Source organism: Astatotilapia calliptera, chromosome 16 (genome assembly GCF_964374335.1).
Source record: "Astatotilapia calliptera chromosome 16, fAstCal68.1, whole genome shotgun sequence".
Classification (NCBI taxonomy): Eukaryota; Metazoa; Chordata; class Actinopteri; order Cichliformes; family Cichlidae; genus Astatotilapia; species Astatotilapia calliptera.
In genome coordinates this window covers 15,432,632-15,448,318 of record NC_137437.1, presented here as the reverse complement: position 1 = coordinate 15,448,318, position 15,687 = coordinate 15,432,632, and the positions used below count along the sequence as shown (strand labels likewise).

The 15,687-nt window shown below is 42.0% G+C and overlaps 2 protein-coding genes across 5 annotated transcripts; both read right to left on the bottom strand.

Annotated features, from left to right (window-relative positions):
- Positions 1-343: 343 nt before the first annotated feature.
- On the bottom strand, positions 344-3,168 carry txndc9 (thioredoxin domain containing 9). Its single transcript, XM_026145123.2, has 5 exons — positions 3,032-3,168; positions 2,049-2,234; positions 1,590-1,708; positions 1,041-1,295; positions 344-952 (listed from the first exon to the last, which is right to left on the bottom strand). The coding sequence occupies exons 2-5, from the start codon at positions 2,220-2,222 to the stop codon at positions 838-840; spliced, it is 663 nt and encodes a 220-aa protein (XP_026000908.2). The 5' UTR covers positions 2,223-2,234; positions 3,032-3,168; the 3' UTR covers positions 344-837.
- A 2,252-nt stretch (positions 3,169-5,420) lies between these two features.
- Positions 5,421-15,288, bottom strand: rev1 (REV1 DNA directed polymerase). Of its 4 annotated transcripts, none has more exons than XM_026145100.2 (22): positions 14,960-15,288; positions 13,790-13,864; positions 13,116-13,248; positions 12,260-12,428; positions 11,709-12,164; positions 10,351-11,207; positions 9,842-9,940; positions 9,626-9,742; positions 9,412-9,538; positions 9,206-9,334; positions 8,959-9,113; positions 8,754-8,873; positions 8,439-8,659; positions 8,152-8,324; positions 7,797-8,026; positions 7,527-7,717; positions 7,176-7,442; positions 6,753-6,852; positions 6,398-6,603; positions 6,145-6,295; positions 5,936-6,038; positions 5,421-5,817 (listed from the first exon to the last, which is right to left on the bottom strand). In XM_026145100.2, the coding sequence occupies exons 2-22, from the start codon at positions 13,853-13,855 to the stop codon at positions 5,706-5,708; spliced, it is 4,182 nt and encodes a 1,393-aa protein (XP_026000885.2). In that variant the 5' UTR covers positions 13,856-13,864; positions 14,960-15,288; the 3' UTR covers positions 5,421-5,705. The 4 variants fall into 4 exon arrangements, with proteins under 4 accessions (XP_026000885.2, XP_026000887.2, XP_080147164.1 ...); XM_026145102.2 differs by having other exon boundaries at positions 10,360-11,207; XM_080291038.1 differs by having other exon boundaries at positions 8,152-8,659.
- Positions 15,289-15,687: the final 399 nt, after the last annotated feature.

Below are 15,687 nucleotides of genomic sequence, written 5' to 3'. Positions count from 1 at the left end.
TCAGAAACTGCTTATATTCTGGGATTTTCCAACACAACCTTCTCCAAGGTTGTGTACCAACAGAGCATCATTTAAACACTACAACCTACCCAAGTGTTGTTGATCACAGTCCACAAATCTTCTGATGCTTCCATCTGTGTAATCTTGTGAATATAGACAAATCTCTGAGGAATATTTCAAGCACCATGTTCAACCTATGCTATGAAGAATTTAGATTGTTCTGAAGACAAAAGTATCCAGTGAGTTTAAGGATGTATTATTTTCATCCATAAAGGCAACATACAACTCTTGCAAATACGCTGCCTCTAACCCTGAAGAAGTAACACAAAAAATACACAAGCAGTTTTTTTCCCCATCTTTTTCTTGTTTTTATTAAGTCTGCATTAGTTAGGTCAAACTCATGCTACCATGAAATGTCATGTAAAAATTTATTTTGCTCTTCAAAGATGATCTTGGCACTCACATGCAGCATGAACTTGGTTCCAACACGAGACGTACAAAGGTTACAGGAAAGTGCGTGAGACAGCAGTCTACAATAAATGATTACACCTGTAAATCAAGAAAAACAAAATACAGCTAACAGCTAGTGGTTGCTCAGTGTGCTCCCTTGTTCATGAACCATACATTTTATTACTCAGATATTCCAATATAAATCATGGTGGATAAGTCCTTAAATAAGGCTGAAACAAACATGCTTTTTAAATAAAATGAATCAGTGGATTGCGTTAGTAATTTCTATTTTTTTAATTAAGAGGGAAAAAAGGAAGTGGGCTGTCTGCTGGAGTTTTAGTAATGAGGTAGCCCTGAGAGAGTAAACCCGAACACTGTCAAGCCTCTTCAGTCATCTTCAGAATCAGAGTCGTAACCTCGCCCTCTGATGGTTTTCTTCTCCACTTTTGTGAACTTTGTTCCTGATCTCTGTGTCGCTGTTGGGGGCTCCCTCAGGTTGCCACTAGAAACAGGAAAAAGGGATCATGTTAGATAAAACGTTTTCATTCACAACACATAAGGTGCTCGAGTGAGTCTACTGCACATCTCACCTGTAGTTAATAACGTCCGCACAGCCAAGTCTCCATTCGAGCATCTCTGTGGTGAACTCGTCCGTGTTTCCCAGGTCAGTGAATCCGACCACATAGTCCTTTGTTTTTCCATCAATAAGCAAAGCCAGAGTCGGAATAACTTTGATGCGCAGCCTCTCTGTCAGAAATGGGGCTTTCTCTGCATTCAGTTTGATGAATTTGGTCTCAACGTGCTTCTTTGCCAAGATGGCCAAGTGTTTGTCGAGGATCTTACATCTAAGGACAGAGTGACAAGTTCAGATGTCTGACATCAACAGATTAATATCTTGGCGACTGAGTAAAAAAAAAAACTGACGCTAAACAAGGCACAATGTTGATTGTTAAAGGTCAAATTCCCACACTTCACACGTAGGAAATGTCATTTTGTCTGAAAAGATGATTTTAATAAATAAATTCATTAATTTGCAGAACATATTAATTTTCTATAAACTACCTCTGATTCTTTGTTTTGTTTTTTGGACTACATTACATTTCTAATTCATGGTCCTGTTGCATCATTTAGTGACTTACCTGAAGGTTGAATTTCTGTAGAAATGGCACACGACATTCTTGCTGTCTTTCACTTCACTGAAAAAGTCTTTCTCACTGGATATGTCTCTGTACTCCCCATGACCTTTAGACAACCACTCCTGAAAAGCAAAACAAAAGATTACAAATACAAGAAAAGCTATTATAGTGGAGTACAATGAAAACACTCTTTAAAGGGTTTGAATAATAGACCCAAATGCTGTGTAGCCTAACTTCAGAGCAAGGCAGTCTATAAACATGACACCAGGTCTTTTATTGTGATCCTTCAAAGAACTGAGTGACTTCAGTACAAATTGTAGTGTCGAAAGTTTCATTTTTTAGACTAGGTTCTGCTGATGGTGCGGATAAGAAGTGAATCTTCTCAGTGATTCAAATTATTTTATCTGCTTTAAGAAATTAACACAGCAAAATGTTACAGTGATTATAAATTGTCCCACACACCTGCTTCTGTTTTTGGGCCTTTTTTAGTGCCTCTAATCGCCTTTCCTTCAGCCTCTCCAAATCATCTTCATCCATTTCATTCAGCTTGGCCAACTGGGCATCCACCTGCTCCTCCACCAGCTTGGCTGACTGCTCCAAAACTTTTGCTATGATTTCCATTGATTGGTTAGCCATGGCTGCCTGACTCTGTTTGAAAATGGGCAGATAAACAATGGTGAGACATGACACCAGACAGCAGGACAATAACAACATCACAGTGCCTAATATCGATATCAGCTGATACAGGCTTTCTGCAAATGTCAGTGGCTGATGTGTATCCGTCATGTGACATCCACACTGCACTGGCTACAAGTTCAAAGGTAGCGTGATGGAGCGCATGACGACTAGGAAATAGTTAACTTATTCATACGACTTATTTATAAGCTTTCTTTTGCGCAAAGACGCAAAATAAAGAGAAAGGAATCTCGACATCGCCTTTGTTCCCAAATTTTATAATGGGGAAAACCCTGTTTTACCCCTACACTGTGAGCTGGTGTGATCAAGTATGTACAACAATGTAACGTTAGCAACGTTGCTTACACAGAAACTGGTCCGAGAGCTCCTCTTTTAGCTAGCTAACGCCGCAGACAAAGCCAGTAACGGCAGGGGGCACACCTTGTTTCTGCCCGGTGGTGCCTACAGTTAGCTGGTACAGGCACAGACCGTAACTGGGTACCTCTTACGTATCTACAGCTAACTTATACAAACTAAGAAACGTAGCTACACGTACTTCTACACGCCAGCAGTTCAACAAAAATCTCCCTATAAACTCTGTCTGCGTTTGCTTGCTATCTTAACTAGCTAGCATTAGCCCCGCCATTGTTAACAAACGTTACAGCAACAGTTTTGGAAACAGTTGTATTGATCCTTTTTTTTTAAATGAACGTCAACTGTGCATTTTGTCGAAAATATAAAGTATAACCAAGCTGCTATTAAATTATTACCTAGTAAAGTGACAGATGCTCGTCAACACAGCCCGCGCACGAAACGTTTCTCTGCGGATACAACGTCACAGCGGGCCCGTCTGACGTCGTGGGAAGTACATCCGGGCAACTCGTGAAATACTACGGGTTAATTTTTATTTATTAATTTATTTTGTGTGTGTGTGTGTGTGTGTGTGTGTTATATTTTTTCACGTTGTACTGCTGCTTTTGTTTATAGCGACCCAAAAGCTCAGTTGTCATCTGATGTATTAAAGAAAAAATATATTGTTTGCAGTAAATCCCGTGCTGAAGAATATTTGTAGTTTATATGCAAAACCAAAACATCATGAATGAAGTCGAAATTTCGAGGTAAGACTTGAAATAGCATTTTAAGAGGGGCGGGGGGGGGGGGGGGGAATCGAAATTCTATTTTGAGAATCAAGTCGAAATGTGAAGATTAAAGCTGTTGCCATGGCTTATACCCGCTACAGCTCCAAAAGCAACCTCCTTTGTCCTATATATTCATTGATGATATCAATTCTTCATATAATCCCCCATCTTCAAGCCATCTGTCACTCCTGCTGCACACCTCACCACTGTCTCACTGTCCTGCACCACCTTCACATACTTCTTTACCACTTACTCTTTAGTGAGGTACCACAGTTCCTCTCCTGCCATCCTATCATATGCCTTCTCTAGACCCCCCCCAAAAAAAATGGTGTGGCTTGTCAACTTTATCCCATTTAAACAATACAAAATAAGTTATTAAATTCAATGTTTTTTGGCATCAAAATAATATACATCTCTAACAGACATGTCTAGCATATTTATATGCTCATCACTGTCAGACCTGGGAATAACACAACAGACACACTGAAGATAATTTTCATAACCATATTCTATCAGCTGAAAGTCCTTTTGAAGGCCAGTTTATAGAAAGGCAAAGACAAATAAATGAATACAGAATTTACAGTTTATTACCAAGGTTTAGAAAACTTACAAACAAGTTTCACAGCTTCAGGTCTTCAGGCACGAGCCAGATTAGACAAGACAGGCCAATTTATTATTATTATTTTTATTTTAACTTCTGGCCATTCCCCTCGGGAAACACGTGAGAGGTGAAGAGAGGCAACGTCTTGAAAGTGAATCACACATTCTAAATTACATTCATTTCAACAAGTTTCAAAAGATGACCGATTGATTTGGTTTGCATATCAGAATTATCTTTTAAAACACGCATTTTAACTGCAAGCAAATTATCCTCCATGGTGCGATCACAAGTCAAGCAGCTGCATCTGCTGTTAAAGTCAAACCTCACACAAATACTGCGACACAGCTGCAAGCTGTACAAAGTGTCTCGAGGGTGTGAATCAGACACTGTGGGTGACAGAGTTAAAAATCAGATCGCCTCTTCCTATGCACATTCAGCATAAACACTAAATGCTTTATTTAATGTTACGTGGTCTTGAAGGGACATCTCATTGTTATGTGAGAAAAAATAGAAATGCATAGGCTACTCATTGATTGCCATGACCCCTGTCGACAACCTCCTATATCAGAGTGCTACTGAGAATCAACAGTTAACCTCACCTCAAGTGCTTTGGCCAGCTTCTGACTTCCATGTTGGAACATTTAGAAACATTTAAAGAGTTACAATTTAGAGACAGTTACTAAGAATCCACTACCGGTAAACAATACAAGAGGTAATTTTTCTACATACATGTTTTTTTCTTTTAAAACTTTAGACAAAGATCTTTAAAACATTATTTACACAGTATAATAACAGCGTTTGGCACTTCTTTTTTTGGAAAGAAACGAGAAACAAGAGAAAAAAAAAAGAAAAAGCAACACTGCTGCACGCAGCAGTAGATGCTTCACAGATAAGTGCTAGTGGCAAAGAGCACCGATAAAACAATGATGGGGAAAACCCCCCCAAAAAATTCTCCAATCATTTCTGAAAATGTCTTATGTATAAAGAATGCTACAAGGTAAGCGGTTTGTAAAACTGCTGAAATATACTTTTTGTTTTAACATGATCACGTATCCAAGCGAGGAAAATTTAACATACCAGATTCTAACGCTCAAGACGGGGAAAAACCCAAAATGAAAACAAAAAATACATTTCGAAATCAGGCCTGGATGGAACGGATGTTATTGTTTGTCTCAGAGTCCAGCTACGACTCAGAGATCTAACAGCAGCCTTCGTTGGTATCGAGCCAGAAAGCCGTCTCCAGATCTGACTCTCTGTGACTCTCTAACCCAAAATGACCCTGAACTGTCTCTGGAAACAGATCTCTGGAGCAGATCTACAGCACCAATGCTCAGGTCACCACAGGAGTATGCGATCTAATACCAGCTGAAAGTTTTGCAGTGCTACAAAAAACAGATACCCTTAATGCTTTTTTTGCCCTTAATAAAATCTTGCATATGAAAATGAGTCGTAGGAAAATAAGAGTGAATGAAAGTGAGTTTCCAAAAAGCTGCTACTATCATCATTGTTCTGTGATAAAAACAACCGCTTTGTCCAAAATACTTCAAAATACTGTCATGGCTCTTTCTCATAAAAGTGTAGCCATTATTTGTATCTTTCATAAGTCCGAATTTAGACATCATGATTTGTATTGTGAAATTAACAAATCAAAAAAGTGTTGTTTACAACGATCGCATGTAGCGAGGGAGAGCACCCCGTCTTTCTTCATGCTATCTTCAGAGTGCTGCCGTAAGTCTGCTGCAAAACCACCTGCACGTTGTCTAAGATGAAGTCAAAAGCCATACTCCAAACAGACTCCACTGACTGCTGCATGAGCCTGCAGGGAAAAACAAAAACAAAAAAACGAAGCTCAAGCGTAACAAGCAAGTGAAACCTTGAAAACAAAGAAAGAGGAAGACAGTTAAATTGAGGAATCTTAACTCCACAGAACTAACCTTTTCATGTATTTCATAGTCAAATCCAACTTCTCCAAATCTTTGTCCTCAATTAAGTCAGTGCAATATTTCACCACCTGCAAGATGTCCTCCTCCATGGGTTCTAAAAAAATAAACAAAAAATAGATAAAGATGCACTTTTGGAAACCCATAAAAATCAACAACAACAACAGCACCACAGGAAACGCCATCATAACACATCTGTGTACCTGTTATGGTGGTAACCCATTCCCGTAGTAGTGTTTTAATGTCTGTCAAGTCACAGGCTCCTGCCAGTGCTGGAGGAGGACGAGCAGCCAATTTAACCACAGCTGGTGGGATCTCTGGTTTCGAAACTGATGTTGAGGGACCATTTTCAGTCTGGGAATGAAAAGAAGTTGCAATTTTTAAAGATAAGTCAACTAAATCACATGTTTTCACGTGTTGGCAGCATCATATGCATAGAGCAGAGGACAAACTTGCCTTTCGATTGTTTATTGGTTCCTGTGATTTTCCAGTAGGTGGCAGGCTTTTGGCTGGGCTGTTTGTTGTTGGACGCTTCTTGAGTGGAGAAGCTCCTTTTTTAAGAGGACTGACTGCGTTTTTTCTCTTGTAGCGAAGCTTTACACGACCACTGCCGATTCCGGCCCCAGACTGTTTTAGCTGCAGCAGTGGATTCTTCTGCTCCACTGCAGAGAAACCAGAAGGGCAAAAAAACAAAAAACAAACAAGAAACAAAATAAAATCAAATAATAAAATCAGGGTTAAAAAAATAAAAAGTAAAAACAACCAATCAAAAGGAAAAGCACTCCTTCAGGAAATTCATCTGCTGACTTACACATTTTCACCTGAGGGTGGATACCGGTTGCGCGGCTGTAGGCAGCCTTCAGCTCCTCCTGTAATTCTTTGGGAAGGGCAGCAAACACATCTGGATCGACCTGCAGTCAGACAGATGGGAAGCTCACTTACTACCAACAATGAAACCAGCTTTTGTTTTCTTTAACTTGTGGGACCATCTGCTTCAGTCACAACTCATTTGTTCATGGCACATTTCCAGTAGAGAAAAGCGCTTTGTGCTGTTTAAAGGCTCCAATAAGCAAAATTGCTACAAGCCAGCAAGGCACTACATGTTTCTGTGGAATGGAGTACAACAGAAACTACAGTTTCCAATTTTTCCTGATTTTCTCTCTACTTTAGACTGTAAAATTAAACCACCGGCAAACCATCACCAAAAAAAAAAAAAAATCTATAGCATACACACCTGTGAGAAGTTGGGCAGTTCCAGTACAATTCCTGGACTTTCTGGCTGGTTTGGAATCTGCAGGACCAACGTTCCTACAGGTGGATAATTCAGTGCAGGTACGGTTGCAAGGGGAGGACGAGGGGGAGAGGCTGGATGAGAAATGAGAGGGGAAAGCTGCAGAACAGGGGAATGGCAGTTATTTGGCCTCCCATCTCTCCTGGTCCACGACTGCTCCACTTGTTCTCTCAGCTCTGCAGGCAGGGCCTCCAACACAGAACGATCCACCTTGGACAAAATTAGGAGACAGTTAGAGGCATGTTACCGTTTAGGTTTTGTTTTACCAGTCAGACATTTCACTCCAGTCCTGACCTGTGAAGGGGAGGGGACTTCGATACTGAAGTTGAGACGTGTCCGAGAATGCTTTGGAGTTTGTCTGCACGCTGGTTGTTCCTTGCTTGTTCCGGGTACTGGCTCAGCAGGTGACAAAGGATATGGCGCGGAGTTTGCTGTTGGGACTGTTGTAGAGGAAGTAGTCTTCTCCTGAAGCGCGTCTGCAGCATCTGTAATAATATTACAAGACGTAAGTGATTTTTACAGACAGCAATGAAGACAAGCGGAACCAAAAAACACCGAACGCGCCTCGGTTAGTAGATCTGGCACTCGATGCCTGGCCTAACAGCATCTCTTTGATGGAGCGTCCTCGCAGGCCTCGGCAGTCCTGTGTTGCAGACTGATGTCCCTCAAGAAGCTGAACCTGAATGCCAACTCCTCTCAAGTCTTGCACCTCTACCTTCATGGCGTGGAACAGCTTGATGACTGCAGCAGCGATTAGCTGACCACTGTCAGTGGACTGAGCGAGCATCACGGTCCTGATGAAAAGGGAGACAGATAAAGATAAGCTTACAAAGAAACAGTGGTAAGGATAAACAACAGAGGAGAAAATATGAAGATTTAGTTGTAACACACAAGGACAGAATAACGATCTCTTTCTTACTTGGCTAAATGATCACATATGCCATGGCCACCGTATTTAGCAGGTTCAAGTGGCGCTCCAATTTTGCGAACCATGACTTTCAGAGTGACTCTTCGACCCCGCAGACCTGCTTCTTGTAAACGTTTTTGCACTTCCATGGACAAATTAGTGAGGAAACACTCCGTCTCATCAACCTGGTAAATGATACATAAGAGGATTAGAAGGGGAAAAAAAAAAAAAAAAAAAAAAAGCTGGCATGTTGAAGTAGAACACATGACACAGAAGGGAGGACAAATAGCAGGTCTAACCCGAGTAAAGCGGATGTTGTAGTTCATCTCAGCAGAGACAGATTTCCTTTCCTTTTCATAGCGGACTGGCCGGTCGTCTAGACCCCTACAGAAGCGGAACAGAGTCTGTCCAGTACGGGGTCCAAACTTCTTTTGCAGCTTAGACAGAGAAACTTGTTGGAGGTCACCACAGGACCGCACACCCATGAGGGCCAGCTTTCTCCCCATAACAGGCCCAACACCTTGAAAAAGTAGCATCACCATCATTTGACTGAATATTTTACCACACAGAATTGATATCAGTGGATTGTCCAGAAGGTGGTGCTGCACACCTACCAGGCAAGCTTGTCACCGGGAGGTCCCTGATAAAATCGTCCACTTCTTCAGACTTTAGGAAATACTGGCCGTCAGGTTTGGCCTTACGAGTCGCCAGCCGAGCCAAAAGGATGTTGGACCCTGAAGAGACCAGATTAGTCAGACTTTGTAAAATGCAGCGGCCGCCTTGATCTATTTTACAGTACGAACTAGGCAAACAAATTACCCATGCCCACTGAAGCACAGCATCCCGTTTTCTCCTTGATGTCTGCTCTGACCGCTTTGGCTAGATCTTCAGGGCTGGCGCCCACTTCAGCTAGCAGTGCAGAGCCATCTATCAACACTTCATCGCAGCTGAGGGCCTCGATGTCATGGGTATAACTGAAAAGAGTAAAATCATGAATAAGTTATGCATATTAAGAATTAAGGGAGAACATAATTAGTGTGAGTAAAAGATAGCGCTGTTTTTCTACCTGGCCAGAGTCTCATACATATTGAGGGCCACCTCTTTATAGGCCTCAAAATCATATGGGACAGACTGCAGTGCGGGGCACAGCTGTTTTGCTTTCCCAAAAAACATGCCGTTTCTTACGCCCGCTTGCCTGTGGAAGAAAGAATATATGTTCATATTCTTATTGTTACGAAACTAAGGCAGACCTGATCTGTTTTTATAGGTTACCTGGCCTCATAACTGCAGGATGCAATCTCTGCCATTGAGAGAGCAACAGCATCCTGCTCTACTCCATTGGTACGAGAGTCAGGGCTTTCTTGTGAAGGAGTTGTGTGTATCTCATCCTCTGCGCTCTCTGAAAGGTGAACAGAGAGGGGACGCTTAGTTACAGAAGGGCTGGACATGTAAAAGCCTGTGAAAGCCACTGTTATGACAATCTCACCAGCTTGTGGATGTGTGTATTTTTTCTGGTAGTATTCCATCTCCAGCTGAGGGTTAGCTCCTGGTCTCACAGGCCCTCTGCCCTGTCCACGATTACTGGTCACAGCTACAGGCTTACCTGGAAGAACCAATTTTAAACACGAGCAGCGAGTGTGTTACATCCATATTTTTTTTAATTTACTGATAGCACATTTAAACAGACAAAAACGTGGCTTGCCTTTAAGATCTGGTCGATTTCGAATCCCCACAGACACAAAGAAACAGTCCATGTCCACATGGAGGATACAAGATTTAACACTGACTTGGGCTGATGAACCTGACACATAACAAATACATACAAATATTGTCAATGGGCAGTTTTTCAGATTTAAATAAAATATTAATGCACAATTGTGGTGCATGTATGCAGTGCCTCAATGATGTCGACGGCCTACCAATTAAAGGTATTCACTGCTATACTCAATATATACCAGGTTTTCTAGCATACAAGCATATAAGTCATACAACTGCAAAAAAAAAAAAGGTAATTGTAGAATTATAAATCATGATATACTGCTAAGCTTTTTTTTCCCCTTTATAGGGGATCTAGACCTTGACTGACATACAACCAAGGTCCCCAGCTGGAGCAGGCAAGGGCACATCTTTTATCCCTGGTCCAAAGTCTTTAGGCAACATAAAGAAAAGAAGCCCTCAGAAATGTACAGAAAACAAACACAGCAACCCTACCTTTCCTACCTTTAGTGTCTATAGATCGCTGGGCCGCAGATTTCCTCAAACGCTCTTTCCCAGGAAGGCTGGCGCCCCCTGCTCCTTTTCGTTTGCTGTGCAGTTCATTGACGTACTCAGAAAAGCCACTCCTCCACGTGGAGATCTGGTGCAAACGTGAGTGAGAGTAGAACTCGGAGATCAAACTGCCCGTATGTTCTAGCAGCTGTGCTGAAGACTTGGATGATGATGACGATGACTCGTCCATGGGAGGTTCAGATTTGAATGTTACATTATTTGTGCTGAGGGAGGCAGAGTCAGATGTAAAGGCGTTGTGGTGACTTCCGTTTAGTCGAACTGGAGAATGTGAAAGAGAGCGAGATGCAGGAGAAAGAGTCTTTTCAGAAATCATATCGACCTGAAGGGGTGCTTGAAGCTGCTTTGGGAAGAGGTGGCTTTCAGTGGCTTTTATAGCCTCTTGATAGGTTGGTGGTGGAGGCTTAAGTCTTTTCTCATTGGCTCTTTGTGAGCTGGATTGCTGCACGAGGACAAGGGACTGGTCAGATTGCTTTGGAGGGCTTTGGGGAAACTCGTAGGGGTCAGGCTTGGCCTGGAACTGTACAGAAGGACTTTGAGGTTTATCTGGTGAACTCCTAACCCTGCATTTGGACAGGCTGTTGATCAAAAATGGTTGATTTGTAACAGGGGACAGGTCCTCTGAATTTAAGGCACCATTAACAATGTGAGTGTGTCCATTGGTCAAGGGGGCATCCTTCACATCTGAGGCCCCAGCGAGATGAGGTTCTTCTTTGCTACACTCTTGGATTTCATTCATTTTCGAATGGCTCACATCCACTGAGGTCTGCAAGTTTCTATTTCTGTGATAAAAAGGACATGAAGAGTTTTTAATCAATGACATTTAAAAAAAACTTCAAGCTCTTTAAAGATTTCTGTTCAAAACCTTAAAATGTAAAGTTAGTTTAAAAAAAAAAATCTACAGAACTTACTGAGCTATTACCTAAAGTGGACCTATTTTTCACATTTTCAGATCCTTATTTGTGTTACTTGAGTCTACCAGAGTTGCTTGATTCTCAATTCAAATGAAACCTCATTTATCTTACACGATCTGAAATTAGTTGTGCTAACACATCTCCCCTTAAGCCAACTTCATTCTGAAAAAGACTATCTGAACATCGAATGTGTGCACAACAGGAGCCTTGTGTCAAACATATTATAAAGGATAGGCCACCTCTATGACATCAGAGTGGTCTGAAAGGAGAACAAATGTCTGAAATATAGTGTTTCGATGCTAAATAATGAATAAGGAAAAATGCACAAGAGGTCCACTTTAAGTGTAACTACTTACTTTACATACTCACGTTTTTAATTCTGCTTCCTGTGGGGAAGCAGACTGCGGAGACTTGTGTGGGTGCTTTGTGGAGTTTGGATTAAGCAGCAGGTGTGTGTGCAAAGGGCTTCTGTGGCTGGGATCTGTAATGAGGTGGCCGGATGCAGAGTGACTCGGTTCGGGGTTAACAAAGCGAGCTGGAGAGCTGTGCTGAATGGACTCAGGTTGAGGTCGGGATTGGTTGGGGATGTGGACGGGGATGGGGGTGCTCTGAGCGCTGCATAAAGACTTCTTATGATTGAGAACAGGGGGTTTAATTTTGCATTGCGGCAGATTTAGTTTTAGATGGGTACTTGATTGAAGCACCCCATGGCTCGGTCCAGGAATCTCTGAGGTCTGACGAAGAGTCATGCCAGGGAAGAGCGGGCCTTTGTGTTTGCCATACAGCTGGTACTGTAGATATGGCAGGAGGTGCCCAGCTTTGATACTGTTTTAAACAAATGACAAGATAAACAAGGTTTTCAGCTAATACTGTACAACAAAATATGAAATATAAACATTATCATCTTGCAATGAACAGACCTGTCAGTGATCCACTCTGGCCTGATGACCTTCTCCCCTTTGAGCTCCTGAATTTTGCTGTTAGGCAAGTTAGTGGCGATGATGTGGGTGGTTTTGGAGCGTGAATAGTAGACATGAAACTGACCCCCATGCAGCATCATCAGTCTGCGTAGTTCATCTGCACTGGGATCTGCTCCCAAAAATATGAAAGTGTGGCAAAAATGACAATGTCAACTTACTAAAAGGCAAAAAACACCTTAGACAGCATCTTGATGCGCATCATGACAGCTGTCAGCTCATCAGGATACATCACTGTCATATTTCCCAGTGCCTCAAAAACCAGCAATTTTAACACAGCCATAGTCACTGTGTGGATAAAAACTCCCAAGCTACTGCACTTTGGCATCTTTTGCCTGTGAGATGAGTCTCCAGTGTGCTGCAGATGTCATCAGGTGATGAGCCTGATGTTTATTTCAGTTTTTCCAAGTTATTTTTTCCCTTGATCATTTTTCATATGATGATTTTGAGCTACGAAGCTTTTATGAAAGCAAAATACTACATCAAGCATACACTAACCTGTGATTTGATCACAGTGGAAAAACAGTACCTTGAGTTATAAAATCAAGACAGTCAAAAACTGATTTATGAAACTATAAATCAAACCAAAAAAAACTAATAAATCAGTGTGAGAAAAATGCCAAAGAAGTCTGTACGTACTTTTTTAATTTCTGAAAGAAAACAGCATTCAGAAGACTGTTTTCATCAGTTAATCCTCTGAGAGAGAAATCTGAGAGAATTTATGGTCTTCATGCTGGAGCAGCTGAAGAAATGAGGCAAACCAAATTTATAATCTGCATAAATATTTACAAAGCATTACCTGTGTATCCGTTGACATAAATAGCCACTCCGGTGAAGATGCTGGAGCACGCTCCTTCTTTTTGCTTTTCTCTGGGGGCGTCAAGTCTAAACTGCTCGTCCAGCTTAGAAACTTTGGCGGCCATGTAGCCGCCCTGCATGCAGTAATTAGAGCAGTTATAGAAACAAAAAGACAAACAGGAAACAATTAACAAACCAGATTTTTATGGTTTGCACATGACCAGCAAAAATATGAAGATTTTAAAATATTTTATGTGATATCTATATACAGTCATAATATTGCACACAATATCTAAACATACACACACACATATATACACACACATACACTGGAGGTTTTCTCACTCAGTTATTCTGCACAGATACTGATATTATGATATATTGCTGTCTACTTGAGTTTTCATTATTGCCTTGCCTGTATATTGGACTGCTATATGGAGAGGTCACTCTTCTTATAAAGCATAAATGTGAATGCCAGTCTTAACCAATTAGACAACTAGTGATCTAAATCCAGCTCTTAGCTGTTATAATGAGTGTGTGGGAGGGCGATGGGGTGTTCCTAGTGTCCCCATTAATGCTGGAAGGCACACAATGCACAAACCATGTAATACCTTTTAACTGACTATCCTTACACACAGCTCCATTCCATACCGAGCTGAGTTAAATAAGACTCACCCTTTCGCCCCAACCATTGTCATCGCTGGCATTGGCTCTTTTCCTCATCCAACCATCTCGACTCATACTGAGTATCTGAAAGCAGAAGAGAGACAATTCCTAAGTACAAAGACAGAACAACTCAGAGATGCACAATCACTGAGTTGTGTTGGGAAGCGTATCTGTAACCGGAAGGTCGCCGGTTCGATCCCCGGGCTCTCTGTCCTGGTCGTTGTGTCCTTGGGCAAGACACTTTACCCTACCGCCTACTGGTGTTGGCCAGAGGGGCCGATGGCGCGATATGGCAGCCTCGCTTCTGTCAGTCTGCCCCAGGGCAGCTGTGGCTACAACCGTAGCTTGCCTCCACCAGTGTGTGAATGTGAGAGTGAATGAATAGTGGTATTGTAAAGGGTGCCTTGAAAAGCGCTATATAAATCCAATCCATTATTATTATTATTATTAATCATAAATGCACACAATAAAACTGCTGACTTAATTTCACAGGTTATGGTTAAATCCAGGAGGACAAGAAAATTACCTTTGCGATGCATAACAGCTTTTTATCCAATCTGAAATGAACCTAAATGTCATAAATGCTGCTCAGATGGTGTGGCAGTTATTTTAAACACCAGGTGACAGTAAAGTCAGTCCTTCCTGAGTGATGTCTCTTGTTTACAAAACTTCCCCATGTGCAAACCAAATGGCAGGAACAATGCAACCAGTGTTGATGACTGATATTAACAACAGTTAAACCAATCAATGTTAAATGAGCTTAGATGCCATGGTACTGGCCGCACACTTTAAGGGAAAGCCGTCCGTGCCAAAGGACATGCCCGGGCAGATTCTCTGCGGTTGACAGGTAGGTCACAACGAGTCGGTCACAGCATAGCCCCATGTGCCACTTTGTCACTTCTTCCATGTACGAGCTAGGTGGACGGCTAGCATTAGCCTAGCAACTCTAAGCGGTTTTAGCTGGTTAATAATGCATGTCGCTACGCCACTAAATGGTATTATAAATCAAGGATCAGGAACAGTTTGAGTGTTTTGCAGACTCTTGCTAACAATACTGATAGAATTAGCAACCCAGCGTTAAACAGCGCTATAACACTATGCAACTTTAGTGTGGCGATAACCACGGCTGTAAACAAACCAACCTTCCTGAGTGATTGCTCGCAAAGAGAAGTGCTTTACCTTGTATCCTGTCAGACTTGGTTGTTAGCCACAGACTTCTCTCTGCAGATACTGCTCAGCTGAAACGTTGTGTGCCCACTGATTGGGTTAAACGAGGTAAGACCAAAGCAAAGCGAGATGAAAATCCTCTGACAGTCAGATCGAGTCCTCCGCCTCCCCGATTCTGTTATTCCGAGGACTCCTTTTGGTGAACCGAGGTCCCCTTTATTGTGTCATGCTGCCACGCCATGTCTCTTGAACATTTTCACTCACCCTCCCAGTCCCTTCGCTCTCCATTTCAACCGCCTGAATCCCTTTGCTTTCTTTTCTCTCTCTCAGCAAGCACCAATGAGCAAGGCAAAAGTAGTTCCGGTAGCAAAACTTTCAAAATAAAGGTTGTCGACTAGGCTGTTATGGTTTTCTGGAACAAGGGTGTGCAGAGCTGCCATGAGGTGTGATAAATAGAGTCAAGATGGGGGTCGGATTACATTAGAGATCAGCTCTGAGCCCTTTCTTGTTTGTAATGATAACGACGGACAGGCCAAGCAGGAGTCTCCGTTTCCAGATGACATCATCTGTAGTGAGCCTGGACAAGTGGAGGTATGCTCTGCAGATGGAAAGTCAGTACAAACAAAACAGAATGCATGTCTGTGAATGAAAAGGAAACTGCTTTGTGGAAACACTAACAGTGAAGCTGCAAGAAGCAGGTGAAGTGAAGGTAGATGAGGTTAAATACCTGAGATCAACCA